We start from the raw sequence: 26447 nt of genomic DNA, 5'->3' as shown, positions 1-26447 counted from the left end.
AAACAGAGGTGCTTTGTTTAGTGCAGTGGCGGCAGATGACGGCCACAGGACAGCTGCTCTGGGGGCCTTGGAAACTACAAACGCTCAACCCCCCTCCCCAGAAGCCACATCTCAGCATGCGGAAACTGGGGTGTGCATCTCTCCCAACAGCTTCCTGGTGACGCCGAGCTTCACACCCACCCAATCCATGGGAGCAATCCGACTGGCCTGCATGGCAGACGATGGCCCAGTGGCCATTGCCTCTTTGCTTTACTCGGGAACTGGGTGGAACGTGCCCGGGGAAGGTAGCTCCAGAACTGCAGGGGAACCACGACAGACTCAAGCCTCACGGAAACCTTTCCCTGGGCAGAGTTGGTTCCTGGGTGGCGTGGGGCTGGCTCTGGCCAGTGCGGAGTCGGCCCCTGCTGAGGTTTCTGGGAATTATGTGCCTCCCAGGTGGAGAGGAAGACAGCCGAGGACACAGCATCTCACTAGCCTCTCCTCACCCATCAGGTGCCAGGCCAGGTGTCACCTGAGCCAAGCAGCACACGAGCACCCCTGCCCACTTCCACCTCAGCCCTGACCCTCCCTGCACCTGGGAGTCCACTGCCTCCTGATGCGTCTGTGACCGGGGCGGCCACAAGAGCACATATCCCGGGACATGATGTGTTGCGGTCTGTGTGGGGTCAGAGCCACTGGTGTTCACTGCCGTGTCCCCAATGCTTAGCACTGTTTGCCGCATGGGAGGTGCAGGTCACAACCCGGTAGTGCCCAGTGGCCCCGGGACACCTGGCTTGTCTGGGCCTGTTGGCTGACAGGTGGGAGGGACTGCCATCCATTGTTGGGGCCAAGGATGCTGCTCAACCTCCCACAACGCATGGAGGGGCCCGGCGCACAGACTCACCTGGCCCCAAACACCAACTGTGCCGAGGTGATGCTCTGCCCCGAGGGAAGTGGACAAGGCTTGAGCATCGAGAGCACTGCAAGGGTCTCAGTCAGTGAGGGGCTGCCTGGGCCCCAGGGCAGGCCTGACGCCTAGAGCCAAGCCGTTTTCTCCCTTGAGGCAGTGGGTAGGACTCCCACGTGAAGACCTTGGGTTTGCAGCTCAGCTGTGCACACAGGTGGACCCTCCGTGCTTTGTCAGTTCCTACTGCTTGGCCCTGGGGCCGGAAGCTGCTTCTCAGGCCTCACTCTGAGGAGCACCTTCACGCCCTGGGTAGGTCCAGTGCCTCTTCCCACCGACTCTGCTCCTTGGGAAGAGCATGTTCATCAGCAGGGCCAGGCAGGGAGAGCTCAGGACAGACAGACTCGGGGCCAGTGGCATAGGTATGTGTGGGAAGGGGCACCAGGTGCCTGTCCTCCCTGCAGGCAGAGCCGTCTGTCCTCTGCAGGAGGACAGTCCTGCAGTTTCTGTAAACATCCTGGAAGGAACCAGGAAGCAGCAACTCCAGATGCCCAGAGGAGCCCCAGCCAAGGCGGATGCAGCCAGGGCATCAGGCCGTGGGGCTGGGCAAGGTGAGCCACAGGCTGGAAAGACAGGGGCGCACGGCAGATGGGGATGCCGAAGCCAGATGCTGACCGAGCTCCACCCACATTTGTGAGGGGCATAGGGGGCTGCGCCATCAGAGGCCTTAGCTGGCTCCGGGCTTGAATTGTGAGTCCCAAGAGCCCGAGTTTTATTCCCATGCGGCCTGGGTATGCCAGGCTTAGCCTCCCTGTGTTTCTGTAAAACAGCACCCTCGTGTTTTTATATGAAAACCGAATTCAAGGTACTAGAAGTCCTCATATGGGAAGGGAAAAGTCGTGGTTTTATAAGCAATACACTCTCTAGCTGAACCCAAGTTAAGATTTTCTATCTAAGTTCATCAGCGCCCAGCTTCGGCCGGGACTGCTCTGGCCGCACCTGCTGTGTGAGCTGTCGCTTCTGATTCGACAGCGCACGTGGTGAAAGCGTCCCAGAACAACTGACACTGAGAGTCACCGGCGGCGGCTCTTCCTAGAGGAGCATGTTCAGGAGAGGTGAGGCTGTGAGGCTGGGGCCCTGCGCTAATACTCCCTGGCTGTGTGACCCTGGGCAAATTACTCAGCCTCTCTGAGCTGCTGCTTCCTCTCCTGTGGAGTGGGCTTATCCCAGCCACACCAGCACCCCTGGTTGTTCCGTTTAATGTCTGCCAAACACGGTGCCATGGAGAACACCCAGCAGAGCCCAGCTGCTTGTTTGCTGGGGAGGGACAGCGCTGCAAGGGGCGCCTCCCCCTGGCCCTCCAGCACCTTTCCACCTTGCTTCCAGGACCTCCGCGGCTCAGAGGCAGTGCAGGTGGGCTTCAGCGACAGCAGGGAGGGCCCACGCCGGCACACAAGGAAGAAGGGAAGGTGCCAGGGATCGCCCCCCTCAGGAAGAAGAGGGACAGAGGCAAAGATAGGAAGGACACGCATTGTGCCTTCTGTCACTTGGAGATTTTCAAGTCAAAATGGGGAGGGGGCCGGGGTAGGTTTGGAAACTATCCAAATGGCATTATTTCACATCGCTGGCTGGGGGCAAGCCCTCTGCAGTGACCCTAAATGCCCACTAGAGGTCACACCGCAAAAACGGACCTCCCCTAAGGAGAGGGGACAAAGGGAGGACCCCGGGCACCCCGCGTCCTGCAAGGGGGGGAAGGATGAAGCCCCGCCATCCATCAGTTGGGGAAAGCGCCATGCCTCCGTCAGCACAGCCAAGGGGCCCCCAGAGGGAGGAGTGAGCTCCATATGGGCCCAGGTGACCCAGCCACAACACCCTCTCAGCCTCAGCCTCACCTGCTGGTGTTGGGCACGGCCAGCCTGGGCAGCCACCAGCCCTCACTGCTCATCTGCTGTCCCCTCAACCCCAGCAGCAGACAGAAAAGTACAGGGTCTGAGCCCCCGGGGGGATGCTGGTGTCGGACAGATCCCTGGAGAACAAAGCCTGTGCCCTTGTGTCTAGGTGAGGCTGCGGAACCCAGGCCTGGAGGTTCCCCCAGCTGGGCCGTCCCCGCTCTCGGAGCAACAGGGGAACTGCAGCAGGCAGCAGCCTTCTACTCGTTCCCCATGACCTGATTTTTTTTTTTTTCATTTTAAAATAAAATACGTAAGAGAAACGTATGAAAGACACCACATTTAGTCCCTTATCAGATCCACACTTCCCCCTGTGACCTGGGAAATCGGGGTACGTCTCCAGTCTGCGGGGTGCAGGGTCTCGTCCAGACAGGAGGCTGCATGGTGCTGCTGGTAGTGAGTGACTCGTTTGTGGTTGGCACGCCCAGTGCAGCTGAGAATGACCCCGTGGCTTGGCCCCCAGACAGGACCCAGGCCCCACAGAAAGGCCTGGAAATAAGCAGCAAACCTGAGAGTAGAGAAGGAAACACCCACCGCCGGGGACCTACGATCCCCTGCTCTCCCCGGGAAAGGAAGCACCCACCGCCGGGGACCCACAATCCCCTGCTCTCCCTGGAAGGCACCCAGTGCCCAGGAAGCAGCCGCAGCTGGCAGGCCATGCGGCAACCCCAAGACCAGCGATGGCAGCGGGTGGGCGTGCAGGTCACTGCCCCTGGGCACTGTGTCCTGTCTGAGGGGCTTGTTTCTGAACCACACAGAAAAGAGGGGGGGTCTCATAATCAACGGTATCAGGATGAACAGGTGAACAGACGCTAGTTCTGCCATGCGAGCCTTACTCTTTTTAAAGCAAAACAGACTTGAAGTTCTACCCTCCGACACCCCTAGAAGTGACCATACCATTCCCATGCGTATCTTCCGCTTTTCACTACACATGAATTGATAAAAATTAAGTATTTGCATTTTTACATGTTACACCAATACCATCTCTCACTTGTTTTGCAATGGAACAAGGCTGTGTGCCCGTCTGCCAGGTGACAGCATGGGTGGCTCCACCGTAGTCCACCCGCCTCCTTCCGGCCTGTGACAGTTGTCACAGTGTAGCAATGAACATCCCCGCGTGGCCCATGCCCAGGCTCTCGCGTTGCCCTAGGGTGGACACCTCAGGACGCAGTTGCCAGTCCCTGGGCCCGTGTCCTTAGTGCCATGAGCTAGTACCAGCTGTCCCCAAAACAGCTGCCCCACCTGTATTCCTGTTCCCCTGCATCACTGCCAACACTTGGAAAATCACACTTGCCAATTTCTGCCAATCGAGGGTGTACTTTGAGTGCATTTCCATGGAAAACATCCTTTTTCTACAATTCCAAGCTAACAGCATTAATTAGCAGCAGTGACTCACGGGGAGGCTCCGATGAGAACAGGAGGTACTTTCACTGTCTATGCGAAATACTTGAACTGCTCACAAGAACGTATTACTTTAGTAAACAGAAAAGAAAGGTCAATGAGAGCCTCAGTTCGTCTGCCTGGCTGAGCACATTCCCTCCCATATCTGTCCTCGTCGCAGATAATGCAACTCACTCTGGCTTAAATCTAAGAAAATCCACTGGGGCCCGAACCCCTCTGGGTCCCTGGGTAGGGACTGGAGACAACTCTGATGCCAGGTCAAAGCAAAGGACACAAGGACAACCACTGTCTGGGCTCCAAGGCATCCCTTCAATGCTCCCTTCTGTCAACGCAGGAAATTTGACACTTTGTCAAGAAGCTGGGAAGTCTGGGTTCCCAGGCCGACAGCCCGCATGGCTTAAGGCTCTCACCTCCATCTGACTCATATTCCCAAAGAAATCACAAAACACAGAACAAGCCTTCAAAAATGGATTTACTTGAAACTGTGAGGAGAAACAAGTGCATGGGTGCGGGTGGTGGCTGCCGGGATTGCTCCGGTCCTACCCAGTGAGACCCTACCCAGGCAGGGTACAGCTCCTCCTGCACGGTCACCTTACCAGGGGGCAAGGAGGGGCACATGATCAGACGGCACAGCGCTTTCCTAATGCAGGCAGGCTACGTGGCCTCCAGGAACAACCAAATGCAGAACCAGGCCAAAACCCACACGGCTCTGATCCCCTCGTGCTCCGGCTGGTCTCCCGGCCAGCAGCCCCTGAGGGCTGGCATGCAGGCCACTGAGCTGTGGGTGACACACGGTATTCCATGATTTGCGCAGTCTCATTCCCATTCAAAGTACAGGCCAAGGCTGGGCGCAGTGGCTCACGCCTGTAATCCTAGCACCTTGGGAGGCCGAGGCAGGTGGATTGCTTGAACCCAGGAGTTCAAGATCAATATGAGTAACATGGCAAAACCCCATCTCTACACAAACAAGTTAGCCAGGCGTGGTGGTGGTGGGTGCCTGTGGTCCCAGCTACTTGGGAGGCTAAGGCGGGCAGATGGCTTGAGCCTAGTAGGTTGAGGCCTCAGTGAGCCATGATCGCCCCTCTGCACTCCAGCCCATGTGACAGGGCAAGACCCTGTCTCAAAAAACAAACAAAAATTCCAGCCGAATGGAGACTATCTGCTGCTTTCTTCTTCTCTAAATAATTATGGGGATGAGCAGTCGAGTGATATTTCTGGTCTCTCCCCAGAAGTAAAGACAGGTTGGGCCATGTTAACACTGGACTTGATCATGATTCGAGGAGTTTTATTCTCAGGGCAGGTGATGGTTCTATGAGCACATTCCCATAAGTGTTCTTAAAAGTTACACCATGAAGGTAGCAACCAGAATAGAAACATCCTTAAAAAGCCTAGCTGCTTTCTGCAGAGTCTTGGACGGTGGACCACAGCTCAGCATCTCCTGTTCGCACCCAAGACCCCACGGCCATTAGGACAACACAAGCTCAGCAGATGCACGTGGGCAGGCGTTCTGAAGTAACAAAAGGGCTGAGGAGGTTCTGCTGCTGTGACTGCCCACGTGCACTGAAAAAGGCCTAAACGTGTGCAGGTGAGAAAGCCTGGGGTGAACAAGCCCCGAGGAGTCAGGGAAGCCAGAGCCAGCGGCTGAAGGGCCCTCGCGTGCGGCTGCAGCACAACTGCAGGTTCTCAGAGAAAAACCTCCAGCTCCGACCCGGTTCTGCACAAAGCTGAGAATGGAGCGGCCAGCAGGGCATGTGGCTAGAGGAAGGCCACGGCCACTCACCCCTCCCTCCTCGTGTGCCAGGTGGGCTTGCTAGGGGTGCAGGTGCCCAGTGTCAGGGCAGGGATGCCACAGAGCCGCAGCCAGACTGAAAGGGCCCAGGGCATGGTCAGAAACAAGGAAGGAGGGAGCCTGAGGCTCTCCCACCACCAGGCCTGCAAAGCCACTCACACTCAGCAGCGGACACTTGAGGTCAGGGCCCAGGTGGGCTGAGAGACCCCAATACCACCCACCTTGAATCTCAGCCTACAGAAGTTGTTTGCAACTTCCTCATGCAAACGAACATTCAGTGCCGGCACAGAAAAGCCTCCAGTGACCTCTCTGAAATCTTCAATCATATCATTTCCAAACAAGTGACAAAGAACACGTTCAGGTGTGCACAGCTGTGCTGCAGGCAGCCCCACTCCAGACAGCAGACTTGATCCTGCCCCAGAGTGACACAGCGACGGAAAGACATGCGTGGTGCAAAAGATGGAGAGTCTCAACCGCCCAACTCCACCTGCCACCTTCCCCAATCAAGCCCAATGCGCTTGGCTGTCCTGAACTGGGTTACTCAGCCTCCTCCTTGGAAATGGTCTTATCCAACTCTCAGCTGCCCTTAGGTCTCTGATGATGACATCAGCCCTTCCAAGTTCTCACCTGCAGGGAATGGACCACCTACCTGCAGGCTCCCCTGAGAGGGTGGATGCCTTCCCCCAGAAGGGGAGCTGCTGTTTCGAGGCGCACAGATTCAGTGCCTGTCCCTACAGAACCGGAGCCAAGAACTGGCTAAGGACACATCCGAGTGGAAAAAACACGACCTGACGTCATGACTGAAGGGACTGGCTGTGCGGCCAAAAAGGCCTCCCTTTCCTGGCTGTGTGGCTGTGGCCCTGCCTGGCATCACCACAGGTCACCACCATGGAGAGACCCCCCCAACAGACACACCAGAACCAGGAGCCACAGGAACTGACCAACAGCCCATGGCTGAGACATGATGGGTGGAAGCCATTTCTATACCCAAACACTGGAAGCGTAATTGAGATCTGAGATTCCTTTAATCAGAAGCACATGCCTCCCACAGTGTGCTCTTCAAGCCCCAAAGGGCACGCCTCTAGGACTGCGTCCCTTAGAGCGAGCTTCGGGCTCTTGGTAAAAAATGCATCTGCTTGATTTTATTTAAACAATGGTGAATCTTCACGGTGCCAGTCTACATGCCCAAGGGTCCTCCAGGCTTCAAGGCCACAGTCACCGTCACTCAGGGACTGCCTCATTTGGCACGAGAGAAAAACAGTGACCACCACAGAGGGCAGGAAGTGACAAAGCTTCTAGGCTAATGCTGCAAAAGCCGCTAGAAACTGGGGCCACAAACGAGAACTGGTAGGCGCGCCTCAGGGTCTGCGTGGCTCCCGGGTGGGCGACCCTGCTGCCGCCCTGAAAGGGCACTTTCTCCACTGGCTTTTCTCTTGAGTCTTTCTCCCAGGCCGGCCAGATTACCATTTAGGAATCTTGGCCAATTCTCTGACTCTGGGAAGCGAAGTAAGAATTTGCCAAATGCACTGAGGCTGGGCAATGGGAATTCTTATTTTTTTTTAAAGGCCAGTCAAGGAGAAATTCATCAGGAAAATATTTCCCAGGACATCTTCAGGTTGGTCTCCACACAAAGGCACACAGACTGTCACCTTCCCGAGGTCCCTCACCAGCAGGACGTGTCCAGGGTGCCTAGCACAAGGGCTTGGAGCAGCCCAGACACAAGGACAAGCGGCAGAGAGGGAAGGCTCGCTGGGGAGGCCCACTCGGGCATGGAGCTGACTGCAGGCTGGGGGAAGGGCCAGCTCCAGGCACTGTGCTCTCCGTTCTTCAGGAGATGCCAACCTCAGCCAAGACCTCAGATGGGTTCCCCACACGCAGGTGTTAACACGACATGGGGCACACAGCAGTGGAGGAATCAGTCCATGGGGTCTCCAAGCTGGAGGGTCCCGCTTTCCAAAGTGTGTCCCCAGATGCAGGTGTGGCTTTTCTAGAAAGCTGTCCCCTCACCTGCAAAGGGGTTTCCTCGTCATCTCATCTGGGCACTCCTGGCACCCGTGTGGACCACTCACTGCTTCAGACACACAGGCCTGGAGCCTTGAGTTCTGGAGAAAGTGGCTGGCAGCTTGGTTTTGAAGCCGTGTGCGTGCAGGGATGAAGGCATGGACAAAACAAACGCCCTGTCTGTAACAGGCCGTCGAGGACAGTCAAGTGGCTGAAACGATGGCCTTGGCTCCAAAGCTGGAGAAGAAGGGCTGGGGCAGGTGCATGGGCTGGGCTGTGCATTCAAGTGACATTCCCTAGTGACTCAGGTCACTAAACCCACTCCACAGGTGGGGAAGCTGAGACCAGAGGTGAAATGCTTCTGTCCAAACTCCAAGCAAGCCGGTAGAGAAATGGGGATTCACTCCAGAGTCCCAGCCCCAAGCCTGAGATCCTACCAACTTCCCGAGCTTGCTCTCCGCATACTGTGCCCATCACACCCGCGCTGCCTGAGCTGTTCGCCTCTTCCTGACCCCCTCCCAGAGGCCACTGTTGCCCGGCTTCCCCCAGCAGGGGTGGGGTGGAGCACACGTGTCTCACACACGACCCAGTCTATCATCCTATCCGCTCACAGGAAAAGAGCGCCAGTCAGAAGGGTCCTATTTCCCGAGAAAACCGCCAGCCAGCCCAGGGTGCGGCAACCCCGGGCGGCTTCAATCCTCACGCGGTCCTGCGGCTGTCCCCTAGATCTGCTGCATTCAGGCTCGTTGTCTCTTTTTTTGGTAAGACATGCTCAGCTTCTTCCATCATGGCACTGACAAATATGCAGGTCTACGTCACACTCTCTACATAAAGTGCTGGTGGGTGGCTGGGCTGGGCCCCCCGACGAGGTGTGCGTTCTGGTCAAAAGGTCGGATTTCCAAAGTGCATGCTGCTTCTATTCACAGGTCAGAGTTCAGAGCCCCAGAGCCGCCCGGGATGTGGCAGCAAGGATGTGGCCAGTCAGGAGGTGAGGGACTGAATGTTCTTAAGCATCTCGTCGAAGGCCTGCGGGGACGGCGCCTCTGCGTTCCGGAACGTGGCCTGGACCCGGCTGTACAGGCTGAAGGATTTCAGCTCCAGCCAGACAAACCCGAAGCGGTCCTCATCGAAGAGGATGAAGACCCCGGGGGTGCGTTCAGGGCTGGTGAAGCCGTGGCCCGCAATGAGGCCTGTGCCATAAAAACTGAACAGAAACAAGAGGGAAACTGTGAGCTGGGGGAGGGCTGAGTCAAGTGCACGCCACGTACAGCATTCTGCGACCCCCCTCTGTGCCACAAGAGCCACATCCACTGTTCATCAGCCAGAAGCTGACTCCCAGAGCCAGCCTGTCTCTGCAGGGGCAGCTGGGGGTGTGGGCTGAGCCTGTCTCTGAAGGGGCAGCTGGGGGTGTGGGCTGAGCCTGTCTCTGCAGGGGCAGCTGGGGGTATGGGCTGAGCCTGTCTCTGCAGGGGCAGCTGGGGGTGTGGGCTGAGCCTGTCTCTGAAGGGGCAGCTAAGGGCGCAGGCCGAGCCCACCTGATGATGGATGCAGAGCCCAGAGCTCGGGGCTGCTCGGGGGATGGGCGCTGACTCGCAGCGCCCGTGAGGGATTCACCCACTGACTGCACACTGCCGAATCACGGAACTAAAACGAGGTCTCTGCAGGCCCGAAGAGCTCTGTTCCAAAACACACATTTCATAAAGGAGGCCCAACGTGAAAAAAAATCTTAATGTCTGGGAGTTATATCCCCACATAATTAGCTCTAATACAGGCAGCCTGCAGCTGACGTTAACTCAGAACGAAGAACTTGCAAACACCCATTTATGGCTTTGAGGTCAACATCAGACAGGAAGACACTTATGTCTGTTTCACAAGCAGCTAAATTCTTCCAACAGATGACAAGAAGTAGGGGGCTGGCCTGCAATCACCCACTGAGGCTCCGAAGGCCTGAGGAAAGAACAGCCCCCGTGGACCAGGGCCTGGGCCTCAGAGGGCTTCTCAAGTGCGGGTAGAAGTTCCAGGGCCCAGAGGCAGGTGCAGCCATCGGCACTGTGGTCAGAAAAAAAGCAACAGGCATTCCCTGTACAGGTGCCATGGCCAGGCCCTGCAGATCCATAAACTAGACAGGGAAGGGCCCGGAAGCCCCCATATTCAGCACAGCAGGGACTGTCCTGCAGGTTAGCTGGGGAGGGGAGCTGGACAGGTCTTCCTGGCCAGTGGCTGCAGCACGTGCTGTGACTCGCAAACTGGCTCTGAGCCCATTGTGAGGAGTTTTGAGATTTTTGAAGGGTAACACAGCTTTTTCCTTTTTCAGCTATTCAAACATTTGTATCAGCTAAAACAACACTCCAATACTATTTGTATGCCTCTCTCTATAAACCCCCATCACCGTTATCATACATGGGAACATGCAGAAAGCCCCGCCCAGACATCCAAACCCCCTCCAGGAGCTGGGCCTGTGGCACCCTTCCCTCCGTGACAGTAAGTTTAGCAGGAAATGCACACACATAGCGGCATACACACACAGTGGCTTGGAGGTAAAAGGAAAATAACTGTAACTTGACAATCACAGAATGACTTTGATGCCAGGAGACTGACAGGTGGACCCTCAAAACAGCCCCCAAGGCCACTGTCCGGCAGAACCCTCTGTGGTGATGGTATGTTCTAGAGCTGCACTGTTCACCAGCCACACATGGCCATGAAGCACTTGAAACATGGCCTGGGCGGCTAAGGGCCTGGATTTTTCATATTCAATTTCAGTTCATTTGAATTTAAACAGCTCTAAAGGGTAAGGACACGGGGCAAGGGCCTTGTTCAGCCTGAACGGCAAGGGGCCCGTGGCACTGAAGGCGATGGCCCAGACAAAACTGTATAAAAAAAGTCAGCGAGACACTAGCTGGCAGCTGTGCAGGCCTCGTCCCATGTCAGCCGCCCAAGCCCTGCAGTGGCAGTGGCAATGCCAGCCCCTCCCACGCAGTCGCAGCTGGCGTCCACTCCACTGGCCACCCAGGCACTTGCCCGGCACAGCAGAGGCAGGCAGGCACACAGGAGGGAGGGGGCAGGAAAGCAGGACCCACATCTGAACCACGCACTGGGAGATGGCCGAAGGTGACCAGCAAGACGCTGGCCAGGAGGACACCAAACCGGGCGGGCTTTCCACAGGGTGGGTGGGGAAGGAGCCTTGTTCATTTCCTACTTTCAAAGCTGCTGGACAGTTGACATGATATTTCACTTGACTGACTGCAAACAACTAGTTTTGGAAACCACTGGGGGAGCGGCACTGTGGCAGGATGTGAGGCATCTGGAAGCCTCATGCCCCTGCAGCTCTGAGGTACCCCAGAAACGGTGGAAGGACAGGAGCCTCCAAGACGGGACCCAGCTGCGCGGCCGCTTGCTCAGGAGCTGGGGGACATGGCCCAAGGGGTCAGAGGCCCCACTCCTCTCCCAAAGCACCGGCTGCCGCCCTTTCTGAGGGGCCCTCTCCACCTGTGCTAGGTGTGGGGCTGGGGCCCTCGCTGAAACCCATGCTGTCCCACCCTCGGGCCCCAGTGCCCGCCGCATCCTTACCACATCCTGCAGGTTCGGGGGTAGTCCTCATTCCTGGAGCTCACGCCCACGGGCAGCACGAACGGCTGCCCCTGCCCACACTGGGCAGGCTGCTCGGCCGCAGCCACAGCATCCCCAGGCTCGCCACCATCCTCACCAGGTGTCCCGTCTGGGCCCTTGCTGGGCGCCTCTGCCCTGGGTTGGGTGGGGCTTGGCTGGGACTCCCGGGGCCCCTGCCGGCCGCGACCCTCGCCCGCCTCGTGCCCGCCTTCCTGCTGCTCCTGGCGCACCCGCTCGCGCACCTCCAGGACAATACGGGAGAGCTCATTGAAGTTGCGCTGGTTCTCGACGTCAGGCAGCTGGATCCGGTGCCTCAGGTCGATCTCCACCGTCTGCTGCCCAGCGGGGATGTTGGGGTCGCCCTGTGGAGGAGGTGGCGGTCAGCTGGGCTCGGGCCAGCAGCAGCAGCAGCACCGCTGTGCGGGCTCCAGCCCAGATCCACCTCTAGCTGAGCGAGCTGGCACCAGCCCTCCCACTGACTTAGCAGCATCCCCTAAGGAGGAAGAAGTCTCAGAATCCCTTAGAAAGTGGCAGGGCCAGCAACACCTGTAAGTGCCCCTGAGGACGGTGGCTCACACCTGCTCAACTGCGCCCAGAGAAGTTCAAAGAACATCCCAGAGCTGGGCAGCAGCCCAAGGGGGCAGCCCACATCTGTCTGCCTGAAAGGCACAGCTCAGGAGCCAAGCCCCGGGAAGATGCTTCAGCCCCAAAACTCCGTGAGGAGTCCAAGAACCAAAACTGGGGTCCAGGGAATGTCCCATCATGCCAGATGTGGCCCTGATCTCTGGAGGCTCGGGGAAGAGGCTTTACCCCTTCAGGCGCTGTCTGCCAGGATTCTCAATAACCATTCAGGGCAGGCGGGCAGCATGTGCCAGGAGCCCTGGCATGGGACACAGCCCCTGTTCACAACCCCAGAAGAGGGGCGATACTGCTGGGCTCACCACACAGCCCACCCTCAGGCCACTCCAAGCAGAGGAGCTGCTGAAGCTCAGACAGGGTGGGAGCTATCTGCAAGCACAGGGTCTCCATGCAGCTGCTGGAGGGGCCCCTTTCCCAGGCTGTCCCCAATTAAATCTGAGCCTCTGTGTGGGGTATGCTGTCCAGACTGCCTAAACCCCGCAGGGCTGCCTGGGTGGCCAGGGCTGAGCGGTGGTCTGGAAAGGCCACCTTGGAAACACACAGACTCCCTGAGGGTCTCGTGGAAATGCCATTCTGGTTCAGTGGGGCTGGCTGGGGCCCGAGAATCTGCTTTCCCAAGCTCCCAGGGCTGCGGGGCAAGCCCCCTCTGAGGAGCAAGGGTGCCGGGGATCTGTGTCTGCCCAAGTTCCTTGACTCCACAGCCCAGTTGGGCCACGTGCTCCCAGAGCCCCGCCGACCAGGGCAGCCGCCACTCACCGTGATCTTGGTGCCCCTGGCACGCCGGCCGTGGAAGCTGAGCATCACGATCTCCAGGCCGTGGCTGCCATAGGTACCTTTGAAGAGGCCAGGCTTGATGAGGTCGTCGGGGCGGCTGGGCGGCAGGTAGATGCGGCGGTAGGTCAGGCAGTTGCTGTGGGGAGCGGACGGGTCAGTACAGGAGACCTCGCGGGGCAGGCAGGACTGAAAATGCCCAAGGTGCCAGGGATGAGCTTTGCACGGTGGGGCAGGGTGGGCAGCTCAGCTCAACCAGGGCTAGGTGTCCACCAGGCCTGTGGGCAGCAATGCACCTGGGGGAGCCATCACCCCCACCCACCCACCTGCACTCACGCTTCGAACAAGACTTCTGGGGTTAAGGGAGGCATCAGCGCCAGGGCAGAGCTTCAGGTGGGAGGGGAAAGGAAGTGCCAGTTTGCTCCATTACCCGTGGGAAAGGAGCCCAAGTCACCATGGAGGGGATCCCCGCACTGGGCTGAGCGGGGCTGAGCTCTAGATTGCCAGTTTGGCGGGGGTGACAGGAAATCAGACAAAAACAGACACCCGGGTGAAGGATGGGGTCTGGGGCTGTGCCACAGCAGCTACAGGGAGGCCTGCACTCCCAGCACCCACAGAGAGAGGGGCTGTGTTCTAAGCACCCACAAAAAGAGAGAACTATGCTCCCAGCACCCAGGGAGGGGGCCGCACTCCCAGCCCCCAGCAGGAGAGAGGGCTGAACCCCAGCACCCAGCTGGAGGGCTGCATCCCAGCACCCACTGGGACAAAGGACTATGCCCCAGCACCCACCGGGACAGGGCTGGTTCCCAGCACACGCCAGGAGAGGGCCGCCCCAGCGCCGAGCAGGAGCCGCACTCACTCGTACTGACTGGTGTAGATGAACTTCATCAGGATGAGCTCCTGCATGTGCTCGTGGAAGATGTCCTCCAGCGTGCGCCCCCATTCCTCCCTCAGCCACGTCCGAAACTCCTTCCAAAAGAACACAGGTCATGAATATCCATATGACAGGAGGCTGTGAAGAGGCTGCCGGCTGTGCTGCTGAGAGGACAGTGTGTCCTTCTTTGTCGGTGCACAGGCACCTGCAGCGTCCTCCTGGTGGGGCAGGAAGGACTCGGTGCTGGGAAGAAAAAGGGGAGCTGCCGGATTTGACCCCACGTCAGAGGTGCCTGCCAACAAAAAGTGAAGGTTCCAGGCCCTTGGTCTGCTGGGTGGGAGGCAGCAGGGGCTGCGGGGAGCCCAGATGAGGCGGGGACCACAGCCATGGCCAGAACTCAGGGTGGACCTCCCTTCCGTGCCCACCGGTGGGGCAGGAACAGCATCTACACAGACTATGGCCCTGCACTGCAGCACAGCCCCTCAGCCTGCTTCTCTGGCTCCTGGGAGCCTGAGTGTTCCAGGAGCTCTCACCACCAACCCCGAGCCGTGCAAGTCAGCCAAGGACGATGCACTGAGCCCTCGGCCTTTCAAAGGAAAAGCAGGTTTGTTAAGGGGGCTCCCAAAAACTCCACAGCCCCACCAGTCCGCCCTGCATTCTGCCATCACATGGTGCTGAGGATATTTCGTGCTTAATGGTTTGATTCTACACAATTTACAGAATTCATCCAAACTTCCAAGTTCCTAGCTCAATACAGTGTTTCCAGTCATTATCTAGACTTAACTCTGAAAGGGACGCATAAGCAACTCACAAAAAAGAGCAAACACGATGGTCAATCGCTTTCATACATCACTCCGACAAGAAACAGAAATCACTGCGGGGGTGGCACTGAGCACCTGGCAGGACCACACGGCCAACACAGAAGCCACCTGGATTTTTATGTCCTAGCAGCACAAAATATAAAAATGAAATTTAAAAAAACTCTATGTACAAAATCCTCAAAAAACACAAGACTTGGGAATAAATGTTACAAAATACGTTTAAGATCTATTCTGAAAACCACAAAACACTACTGAAAGGAAGTAAAAATGCCTGGGTATATAGAGACGCCATGTGTGGGGTCTGGGACCCATCTTGGCCTCGTTCCAAGAGCAGTTCTCTCCAGATTGATCTACAGATCCGACCTCATGCCAACCACAAGCCCACCAGGTACTACACAGACTGGACTCGCCAAGTCTGAAATTCCTACGGAAAAGCAAAGAACCAGGACAGACAGGCAATCAGGAAAACGAAGAGCAAAGCGGAAGGACCAGGCCGCTCTCAGGACTTGCCCAGTATAAGCTCCCATCATGAGATGGCGTGCAAGCCTCATGCCTCACACGGGCACCAACAGAGCCAGGAGCCCAGAAACCCCCATGCAGACCCAGCTGCCTGATTGCAGCGGAGGTGCCCACGCATGCCCCTCAGGAAAGGAAGGTTTTCAGCAAGGTGCTCGTCAGTTGGGTTTTCATATGGAGAAGAAGGAACCACGACACCGCCTTATACCACACACAATTATCATTCAAGATGGGGCACAGGCCTCCACACAAATGCAGAACCTGATGTGATGCTACCCAACTTCTATTTAAAAAAAAAAAAAAAAAAAAAAAAAATGGAGCCTATCCACGCTTGTAATCCCAGCACTTTGGGAGGCCGAGGCGGGCGGATCACGAGGTCAGGAGATCGAGACCGCGGTGAAACCCCGTCTCTACTAAAAATACAAAAAAATTAGCCGGGCGTGGTGGCGGGCGCCTGTAGTCCCGGCTACTCGGAGAGGCTGAGGCAGGAGAATGGCGTGAACCCGGGAAGCGGAGCTTGCAGTGAGCCGAGACTGCGCCACTGCACTCCAGCCTGGGTGAAAAAGCGAGACTCCGTCTCAAAAAAAAAAAAAAAAAAAAAAATGGAGCCTACCTTTGCCAACTGAGTTTTTTAGGACTCAATTTTTAGGACATTTTTAGGATTCAGAAAATAACCATAAAAGAAAACAAAAAGTTTCACAAATTGGACCTCATCAAATGAATTAAAACCTGAGTGGCTGAATTTGAGGAAAGGCTCTTTAAATAACAGAAACAAAAGTAACCGAATGTAATGAACAAAGATTTCAATCTTACCACCGTGAGTACTGAGACTTCAACTCGACACCATCAGGAAGATGAGCATGTGTAGCCATGACCTCACTTTACAAAAAGAGGTCCAAGCAACGGGACTACCAACCAGACCCTGTTACCCAGAAGAAGGCCGTCCCAAGCTTGTTTATTATGAAATTACCTATCAGGGCAACACATACAAGCCACAAGAAAAAAAAAACAGGAAGCCCAGGACATGCACGACAACGATCAATTTCACGTTTACCCAGGGACTGCGCACTAAACACACTGTACTCATGACCCTCATGGCAGCCCTGGCAGAGGGGGTTGAGGGTGACAAGGATGCCTGCTGGCTGCTTGAGACAGAAGCATGGCCCATCCTCCCTTCTCTGCTCCTTTTGCAGGCCTGAGATTTCCAAAAGCCTCAGTCTGAGGGGAGGGACCTGAAACACATAAGGGTGGGAAGGGACATGGTGGCTAGTCCTGGCCCAACACCCATAAAGAAAAGGCCAGGTCTGGGTGGGCCCGAGCATCCCATTTCTCACAAGGACCCATGGCTGAGGGAACCCACAAGCCTGGGAACATCATCAGATCATCCCAGTGAGGCAGCTTGGGTACAAGGAATGACCTCCCGGGGCGGGGGTGACCCACACAGAGATGCAGGGATGCCAAAGAGACTGCATTGCCCTCGCAGCCTCCCCTGTCCACAGCCTGGCCCCTCCAACCTCCCTGGGCAGACAGGACTCCACTCCCTTGGAACGTGCTTAAAATGGTTTGGCTGTGTCCCCACCCAAATCTCATCTTGAACTGTAGCTCTTCCAATTCCCACACGTCATGGGAGGGACCTAGTGAGGTAACTGAATCATGGGGGTGGGGTCTTTTCCATGCTGCTCTCATGATAGTGAATAAGTCTCACGAGACGCGATGGTTTTATAAAGAGGAGTTCCCCTGCACAAGTTCTTTTTTTGCCTGCCGCCATGTAACATGTGCCTTTTACCTTCTGCCATGATTGTGAGGCCTCCCCAGCCACACGGAATTGTGAGTACATTCAACCTCTTTCCCTTATAAAGTACCCAGTCTTCGGTATGTCTTTATCAGCAGCGTGAAAATGGACTAATACAGTGCTGATCCAGAAGTTCTCAGCCAGCAGAGCTCAGGGCAGTACCGAATTCCTGTGCCTGATCTTTTACCTCGGTTGTGAAAATTATCAGGATGTGTCACCATGTCCAGACCTCCTAGGACGTCCTCTTCCTGGAACACAGCTCTCCTGGTGACCTACCTGCTCTCTGGCCTTTAGTGGAGAGGAGCTCCCAGCTGATGCATGAATCCACAGACAGCCCCACCCTCTGAACCCCTACATGTCCTGAGAGAAAAGCAGCGAGGACACTGCAGGCCTCAAGATGAACAAAGTGACTGTGGGACCAGGTGACAAGTCCCACAGGGGGGCGCAGCCAGTGCAGCCTCTGCAGGAGAGGAGAGGCCGCTCTCACTCTAGGATGGGCGGTGCAGCACCGTCACCAGCCCCAGCCTCTGCCCTACCTGGGACACTGGCACCCTCACTCTGTCAACTCCAGGAGGGGGAGCTCAGAAGCGGGACGAGCCAAGGGGAGCTCAGAGGGGGACGAACCAAGGGAGTACGTTGGATGGGGGTGTGGACATCACACAAATGGCAGCACCCCATACGCTGACCATAAGCGTGCTGCGATTCCAATTGCAAGAAGAGACAGCAAGGGGATGTTTCCATGAAATAGCTGCTTCTAGAGTTCACACAGCAAATAAACAAGATGAGCCAGGAACATTCCAAAATGGAAGAAGAATACAGGCAATTAAAATACAGTGATAGGCCAGTGCAGTGGCTCACGGCTGTAATCCCAACACTTTGGGAGGCTGAGGTAGGAGGATCACTTGAGCCCAGGCTGGGCAACACAGTGAGACCCTGCCTCTAAGCCATAAATAAAATAAAATACAGCGATAAAACTGCAAGTATTCAGCCGGGCGCAGTGGCTCGCGCCTGCAATCCCACCACTTTGGGAGGCCGAGGCGGGCGGATCACCTGAGGTCAGGAGTTTGAGACCAACCTGGCCAACATGGGGAAACCCTGTCTCTGCTAAAAATATAAAAATTAGCCAGGCATGGTGGCGGGCGCCTGTAATACCAGCTACTTGGGAGGGAGGCTGAGGCAGGAGAATCACTTGAACCCAGGAGGCAGAGGTTGTAGTAAGCTAAGATCATACCACTGCACTCCAGCATGGGGGACAGGGCGAGACTACATCTCAAAAACAAACAAACAAACAAAAACTGTAAGAATGAGAATAGTGTGGTACTGACATGTAGACAGACATATGGATCAGAATATCAAGTCCAGAAATGAACCAAGTATACAGGGTAACCTAGGACAAAAGCAGCGCTACAAATTGATGGAGAAAGTGTGGTTATTCCACATCCAGTGTGGGGAAAACAGAGCAGGTCTTCACAGAACCAAGGCTGGGGCTAAGCTTTACATTTCACATCAGAATAAATCCAACAGAACCAAACACAGGCATGAGAGAAAAATAAAAGCATGAGCTCATTTGTAAACATATATGGGCCAGGGAGAGATCTCAGGATGGCACTGAGAGTCTTTTAAAGAAAGATGGATACATCTGCTTATGTAAAAATTAAAAATACAGCTGGGCGTAGTGGCTCATGCCTGTAGCCCCAGCACTTTGGGAGGCCACGGCAGTAAGATGACTTGAGCCCAGGAGTTTGTGACCTGCCTGGGCAACAAAGTGAGACACCCCATGTTTTAAAAATTAACATTAAAAATAAAAAATTCCGTGGATGAAAACACACCATAAGAGAAATCCAAAGACAAAAAAAGGAATAAGAAAAAAACCTGGCAACTCCTATCTGGAAGGGCTTCGATTTCCACGCAGTTAACAAGCTCCTACAAACCCACTTGAAACTAGCCAACATCAAGCAAAAAGAGAGGCACGGGCTATGACCAGACAGTTCATGAAACCACAGAGAGGTCCTGACCCCAAGACACTAAGCTGGCCTCACTCAGAATAAGGGAAACATAAATTCCCCCCATCAAGATTCCAGCAAGACCTTCCCTCTCACCTTCACTCCTGGGGGTTTCTCTCATTTCCACAAGGAGCATATGTTGTTATATTTACAATCAGGAAAAATACTACTCCAGTTCAAAATCAGTGAGCTCACACACAGAAGTTGGCTTACAGAAATTTTTCCTAATCTCAAAGTATACAGTACCAGAAATATAATATGGTTTTCTTTCTTAAGGGCTCAACAGCTGAGGAGTTTCTATTCTTGAAAAATCTGTTGACATTTTTCACTTAAATGTGAACCATAAGGCCGGGAGCGGTGGCTCACACCTGGAATCCCAGCACTTTGGGAGGTCGAGGTGGGCGGATCGCCTGAGGTCAGAAGTTCGAGACCAGCCTGGCCAACATGGTGAAACCCCATCTCTACTAAAAATACAAAAATTAGCCGGGCATGGTGGCAGGTGCCTGTAAGCCCAGCGCCTCGGGAGGCTGAGGCAGTAGAACTGCTTGAACTGGGAAGATGGAAGTTGCAGTGAGCCAAGATTGTGCCACTGCACTCCAGCCTGGGCGACAGAGAGAGACTCCGTCTCAAAAAAAAAAAAAAAAAAAAAAACGTGAACCACAGCAATCACACATACGTTGTGTTTCTGTATATAAAATCAAATCTAAAATGACAGCGTAATTAAAACATTTCCGTTATTGATCGTCTTCACATGCCATCTATTCAAGAAAACAGGAACATCACTTACCTGCAAAGGATTCCAAGAAACAGGATATTTGGTTCATCTCAACCTTCTCTGCAGTCCTCTGGCTGATGGGGAAACCACCAGAACTCAAACTAGCTAAGAAACGCACACCCTAGCCGGGTGCGGTGGCTCACACCTGCAATCCCAGCACTTTGGGAGGCCAAGGTGGGAAGATGGCTTGAGCCCAGGAGTTTGTGACCAGCCTGGGCAACATGGCATAACCCCGTAGCATGGTAGCATGCCTGGCTAATTTTTTGTTTTTTTCTTTTGAGACAGGGTCTCACTCTGCCACCCCACACGGGAGTGCGGTGGTGCGATCATAGCTCACTGCAGCCTCCACTTCCTGGGCTCAGACAATCCTCCCACCTCAGCCTCCTGAGTAGTTGGCATGCCACCATACCCGGCTAATATTTTTGGGTTTTGTAGAGACAGGGTCTCACTATGTTGCCTAGGCTGGTTTTGAACTCCTGACTTTAAGTGATCCTCTTGCCTCAGCCTCCCAAAGAGCTGGGAATACAGGTGTGAGCCACCGCACCGTCCTTAAGAGTATTTTGAGAGGGCAGTAAGACTTAGATCCTTGAAAGCTAACACTCAAGGGCAATATTAAAATACTCAGGCAAACAATCACACACAGGCTTCCCCACTGCACTGGCACGATCTAGAAGCCTCCACATGATCTGCCCATGGGTGCGAAACACAGGAACTCTGGGTGCAGCCCTCGGGTCTCCCTGCAGCTCACATCCTAGAAGCAGCCTCCCAGCAACCCCTCAGCAAGTGCATGTGCCCACCAGAGGGGCAAAGCAGAGCCAACTAAAGAAACGGCCTGTGTGGTTCATTCGTTCTGCAGGGGGAGGGGACCGGCAACCTGCCCGCCAGCACGATGGTGTTCCTCGAGTGTGCTGGATGCACGGTCTGCACTGACAATACTGGCTGAACCATGTGAAACGGCCACCATGCAGGTCGCGTGCTGCTGACTTCTCTCCCGCATGGGTCTGTACTTTCCCCGTGGGGAAAGGAAAGGTCCGCACCATGTGAACACAGGGCCGGCTGGTGGGCTCACCTCCTGCCTCCCGCCGGACATCCTGTGGTGGTCCGTCTGGTTGCACTTGGTGGAGAACTCATCCTTCTTCACAATCTTCAGTGTTTGCAATGCAAGGAAAGAGGAGAGTGAGGAACAGAGTCCGTCACAGCATCCCCCACGCCAGGCAGATGGCCACGACCCCTCCCTCACCACACCCACCAAACCCCGCTGCGGGCACCCAAGATGCGACCAATGTGGTGCCAGCAGAGGGAGCTGAGTCTCCCTGAGCAACACTCCCCCAAGAGCAGGAGGCAGTGGCACATCTCAGAGAGGGGCGTTTGCATTTCTCAGCGTGACACAGAGCAGCAAAAGGGCTGCATCTCACACGCAGTGTGTGGCAGATGACACGCTGTGCTCACCGTGGGGGCCACTGCCAGACCCGATCCCAGAACAGAGAGCGCACTTGATTCCACACTGACATTCTTGCAAACAGGAGAAAAAGAAACAGAGGAACCGAAGTTGCAAAGAACCATCGGCCCCAACTGAGGGCAGAATCAAGAGGGGTCCGGCAAGTGACCCCTGCGGAGTCCACCGCGCCATGGAGGCGTGAACAATCCACAGCAGGGCAGGGCGGAGCCTCCCTACCACCCGCCGATCTGCTACAGCCCAGGTCTGCAGCTGAGAAGAGCACGGCAGGCCTGGCTGGAGCCCACACAGGACAGCACTGGGACAGTGAGGACCCAGCCCCGCCACTGCACACACCTGGATGTGGCCATGGTGGGGCCCCTTGTGGCCGTACATGCACTCCACTGTGGCAGTCTTCCTCTCCATCAGGTGGATCCTGAACAGAGGCTTGAATCTCATGGGGTCATCGACGTGGGGGTCATGGGGAGGCAGGTACATCCACCCGATGATGAACAAGCCGTCCACCTACAGGAGGAGATGGGCAAAGGTCCACGAGTGGCTACAGGGCCAGAGTGAGGGCGGCCCTGCACGACTCCCCGCACTGCAATCACACAGAAAAGCTCCTGCCAGGCCAGCACATGGGACCTGCACGCCCACCCTCGAGGTGCCTCGAATCCCAGCACTATCTTCCAGCTCTAAGATGCAGGTGGACACCAGGAGGAGGCAGAATAATCCAGAAAGTGAGACAGGGTGAGGTGCCGACCGGACAGAGGGAATGGGGGTGCATCTCCCAACAGGAAAGCGTGAACAACGGCAGTGCGAGGGCCTCGTTCGCATCCTGAGCTGAACAAACTGCCATTCAAAGGCGGATTTGAGATGATCAGAGAAGCATCCCATGGCCTGGGCAACAGGTAACAGAATGAGCATTTGCCACTTTTGTCAGGTGCGGCAGTGATACGGAGATGCAGGAAACACCCCCTTTCTTAGGGCGCTGCCCGGAGGGACAGACAGCTGAAATGCCACGGGCCTGGGATTTGCTTCAAAACCGAAGTGCAGGGAAGGAGAGAGACGCCAAGACCCTGAGAGGGGAGCTCAGGAGCGAGAAGAGCCGAGGAGTGCACTGCCCGTGCGTCCTCGCGTGTCTGGGCACTGACTGTGCAAACGCAGAGGTGGGTGGGCCCCAGCATGCTCTGGGTACAGCGGCCACATGCTTATAAGGAAGGACAGCCTAGCGTCGCCCCCTTCTGGGAGAGTTGGGACCCACGAGACGTCCAGCTCCAGCAACCAAGGAGAGAATTCCATCATTTCTAGAGCTAATGAGCCTGGGTCAAGAGTGAGCTGGTGCTGTTCTCTCACGGACTCTGCTTTCCCCAATTATCCACTGCTTTTTGTTTTTTGGGTTTTTTTTTTTTACTCTATTACTCACTGCCAGTAAGTAAAACAATTACCACCCTTCCTCCACTAAAAGAAAGGAAAGCAATCTGCCCACCCTGTGAGCTGCCGGGCTGGTCTCTAGGAGGAAACATCCTAAAAGCGAGGCTGGACCACGCGACGCCCAACACAACAAAGGCAAAGCCGGTTTCTCCACAGCCACTCCCAGCAGATGAAAACCCCACCTGCGGGCAGAGCCCATCCCTTCCCCAAACCCCACCTGGGGGCAGAGCCCATCCCTGTCCCAAACCCCACCTGGGGGCAGAGCCCATCCCTGCCCCAAACCCCACCTGGGGGCAGAGCCCATCCCTTCCCCAAACCCCACCCCTGCCCCAAACCCCACCTGAGGAACAAAGCCCAGAGCCACAGAGGAGCCATCTGCCCAGGAGCCATGCATGCCAGGCCTGGAAGAACCTGCCCAGAAGCCATGGGGAGACAGACAAACCCGCCCTCACTGGGCTCAGCCCCTAGTCCCACAAAAGGGAGCGGAGCACAATCCGAACACCAGCACCGGATTCTCAACACAGCAAGAACGATGGCAACAGCGACACCTCAGGGTCCAGCCGCCTGCCCACAGCTCAACAAAGTCAGGGAGGGGCTTTCCGTTCAAGAGGCTCCAGCAGGAGGGTGCAGGGGTGGGAGGCAGGGTGGGAGGGAGGGAGGGGAAGAGCGTGGGAGGGCAGACTGGAAGCCATGCAGACACCGGCACCACGCAGGCCCCGCAGAGCACCACCTCCTCACTCCGAAGGAACACCTGCAAATTTCAAGAAAAGTCCGACAACTTCACTGTGTTGAATGAGCAGCTACTTTTCAACATAAATTGGCAGGTAACCGAGAAACAAACAAAACTAAAACTACAAGCAGACATCTGCTCCTGGTCCTGGCCCCAGAGCTCATATCAAACCTGCCCTCCTGCCAAGACCAGCCGCGAAGACTGAACACTCTCTCCTAATTCCAGGAGGAAGAAAACAAGAAAAAGAAAAAAAGACTGAACACATCAGAGAGCAACGAAGGTAGCCCAGAGACGAGGACCCAAGGCCCTGAAGAGAAGGGACAGGCTGAGGGGCAAGGAGCAGGGCCTTCTCCCCGCTTTCTGAGGCCACTGACCACTGGCTGTGGAGGAAGACCCATGTCTGGCACCCGCAGGCTGGAGAGGTGCACACGGAGATCAGGGCTACACAGGAGCCAGGACTACCGCGGCCAAACGCCAAAGATGGCAACCAGAGAACACAGCCCTACGCTGCACACAGGCAGCTGCACGAGGCACCTGCGGAATCCTGAGGGGTGGGAGGTGGAGGAGGGAAGCAGAGTGGCTGCTGAGACGCAAAGGGGCCAAGCGAAGCGTGACTCACAAAGCCAGGAAGAAAAAAGGAGGAATCAGGGCCTGGGGAAGGAGTGCATGGAGGGCCTCCGGCTGGGCCCTACAGAGGGCTGTGTCCTGGGAAGGAGAGCGACCCGGAATGAGAACGAGACGCTTCCCCAAGCCTGAGATACGCGCACACCACGGACCTGCGCAGAGCAGGTGCCCTGACTCAGCTCTGCCTGCAGGCCGGGGCCAGGGCCTCTTGAGGAGACCAGGCCATGGCACCCAGACAAGTTCCCAGGCGCACGGTGAGGGGTGGGGGCATCCGACACGCCTGGAGATCAGGAGAAAAGGCGGGGGCTAGACTTGAGAGAAACTTTTGCTACTGTACCGAAAAAGATTAACAAAGAGAAGGAAAACTTCACCGAAAAACGGGAATTTAATAAAAAAGAAAGCCAGACTTCCATCTCCAGCCATGATCCAGTACCCAAGACTAGACAGGCACTGCCACGGCAGAGCTGACAAACAGGAAAGAAATGTCCTCATGGATCCTCAGACCCCAACGGCAAGCAGGCTGTGGGGAGAAGGGAAACGGAGGCGACTCTGCCACCAGCCTAGAGCTCAACAAAGTCAGGGCAGGGCTTTCCGTTCAAGAAGCTCCAGCAGGAGGGCACAGGGGGCAGGAGGCAGGGTGGTCAGAGGGGGTCCACAGCAGAACCCAAGGAAACAGACGTCAGAATGCACCATGGCTGGAGCATGGGGGGCAAAGACAAGGAACAGAAGGACCTGGCTGAGGGCGGGCTCCAGACTCCGCCAGCGTGTGCGTGATAGGCCTCGGCGTCCAGGAAGCAAAGGCCCTCACAAGCCACCCCCTCAGACCAGAGAGTCCATGGACGGGCCACAAGGCCAAAGTGTTGCTCTAAGCAAATCTTTGCTCATTTGGAAAATAAAATTGGCTCCTGAAAAGTGACAGAGCAAGAGTTTTTTGGTAATTACCTCAAACGCACATCTGGGCCAGCTTGTACCCAGGCAGAAGGGGCCCTCAAATTCCTCCACGTAAGGCACCACTCCTGCCCGGGCACAGACCCCGTCATGAGCCTCCGGGACTTACCACCACGTTCAGCAGTCCTCCGTATGGCCCGATATCTGGCTGCCACAATCCCAAAATGTGTCTATATCGGTGAAGCACTACAGGAAGAGAGAAAGAGCAAGTCTCTGTGTTAGACCCAGCGTGCCGCAGGGAGCCCAGGAACCCCGAGATGGAGGAAGGAAGCATGAGGACTCACAAAAGGCTTGCAAGAGAGCCCTCCAAACACATGCACACCAAGCCCCTAAAGATCTATCAGAACGAGGCCGGCGCCGTGGCTCACGCCTGTAATCCCAGCACTTTGGGCGGATTATAAGGTCAGGAGATCCAGACCATCCTGGCTAACACGGTGAAACCCCGTCTCTACTAAAACTACAAAAAATTAGCGGGGTGTGGTGGCGGGCGCCTGTAGTCCCAGCTACTTGGGAGGCTGAGGCAGGAGAATGGCGTGAACCTGGAAGGCAAGCTTGCAGTGAGCCGAGATCGAGCCACTGCACTCCAGCCTGGGCGACAGAGTGAGACTCCGTCTCGGGAAAAAAAAAAAAAAAAAAAATCTATCAGAATGAAACTATCCTCAGGAGGCCTAAGTAAAATGAGACTCCCGTAAAGTGATGAGCCTCCCATCAGTGGGGGAAATCAAGCAAGGCTGGGAACTCTCTCTTCTAGGAATAAGACAGAAGACGTGCAAACAGAGAGCTGGACTAGACCTGCCAAATGCCGAGACGCTGGTAGCACTACAAGGCATGTTGTAAGCAATCAGATCTTTAAAGCTATCCAGACAACGACAATGTTACACTCGCCGAAGGCCCAGGATGCAACTTCTCCATCCCGTTCCTTGCCAGCCAATGGCCAGGTCAGGCTGGGCCATCTCCCTTCCTGAGCAGCTCCGGGTCACCCTCGAAGCTGCCCCTGGGCCCTGCCCAGGCCTTCACCCCATGGGGTACGGGCCACTGTGCCAGCTGCCTCCCCTCCAGGCAGACCTGAACCCCCAGCCCACCCAATGCCTCTCTCCACGGCTCCCTGGCCAGGCTCTAGGCCCTCAGCCATGTGGCTGCCACCAACCTTCCTGCCTCTCCACCCTACCTGCCTGCTCTCCATCAGCCTCAGCCTCCCAGGTCAGCCCAGTCCAGCCCCTCTCCAGCCCCTGCACTGTATCTGCATTCATGAGCCACCCCTTGGATGCTAAATGCCTGATGAAGTCTGCTTCACCTTCACCATCACTGTTAGTTCCCATCATTCGGGAAGCCTTACCCATCAAGAGAAAGCAGTGAGCGTGACAACTGGGGAGAAGGTGGCATCCAGTGACTTCCCCTGAACAGGCCTGGGTCCCCTAATGGTAGAGCTTGGGGGTAGCAGCTGATCTGGGGGATG

At 55.9% G+C, this 26447-nt stretch overlaps 1 protein-coding gene across 3 annotated transcripts in view; it reads right to left on the bottom strand.

Moving 5' to 3' along the window:
• Positions 1-7028: 7028 nt before the first annotated feature.
• FBXO31 (F-box protein 31) overlaps positions 7029-26447 on the bottom strand; it is a 54892-nt gene continuing 35473 nt past the window's right edge. For 2 of the 3 annotated variants that reach the window (XM_032156254.2, XM_032156253.2), the window contains 7 exons: positions 25101-25177; positions 21613-21780; positions 20890-20964; positions 13899-14008; positions 13025-13178; positions 11591-11991; positions 7029-9227 (listed from right to left, as the gene is read on the bottom strand). In XM_032156254.2, the coding sequence (XP_032012145.1) occupies positions 9005-9227; positions 11591-11991; positions 13025-13178; positions 13899-14008; positions 20890-20964; positions 21613-21780; positions 25101-25177 (1208 nt within the window). In that variant the 3' untranslated portion in view covers positions 7029-9004. The remainder of the gene's footprint in view (positions 9228-11590; positions 11992-13024; positions 13179-13898; positions 14009-20889; positions 20965-21612; positions 21781-25100; positions 25178-26447) is intronic. The other variant, XM_032156255.2, reaches the window with a different exon arrangement.

Source organism: Hylobates moloch, unplaced genomic scaffold, assembly GCF_009828535.3.
Source record: "Hylobates moloch isolate HMO894 unplaced genomic scaffold, HMol_V3 SCAFFOLD_6, whole genome shotgun sequence".
Lineage (NCBI taxonomy): Eukaryota > Metazoa > Chordata > Mammalia > Primates > Hylobatidae > Hylobates > Hylobates moloch.
The sequence above is the reverse complement of the archived record's forward strand: the minus strand, read 5'-3'. Positions and strand labels throughout refer to the sequence as shown.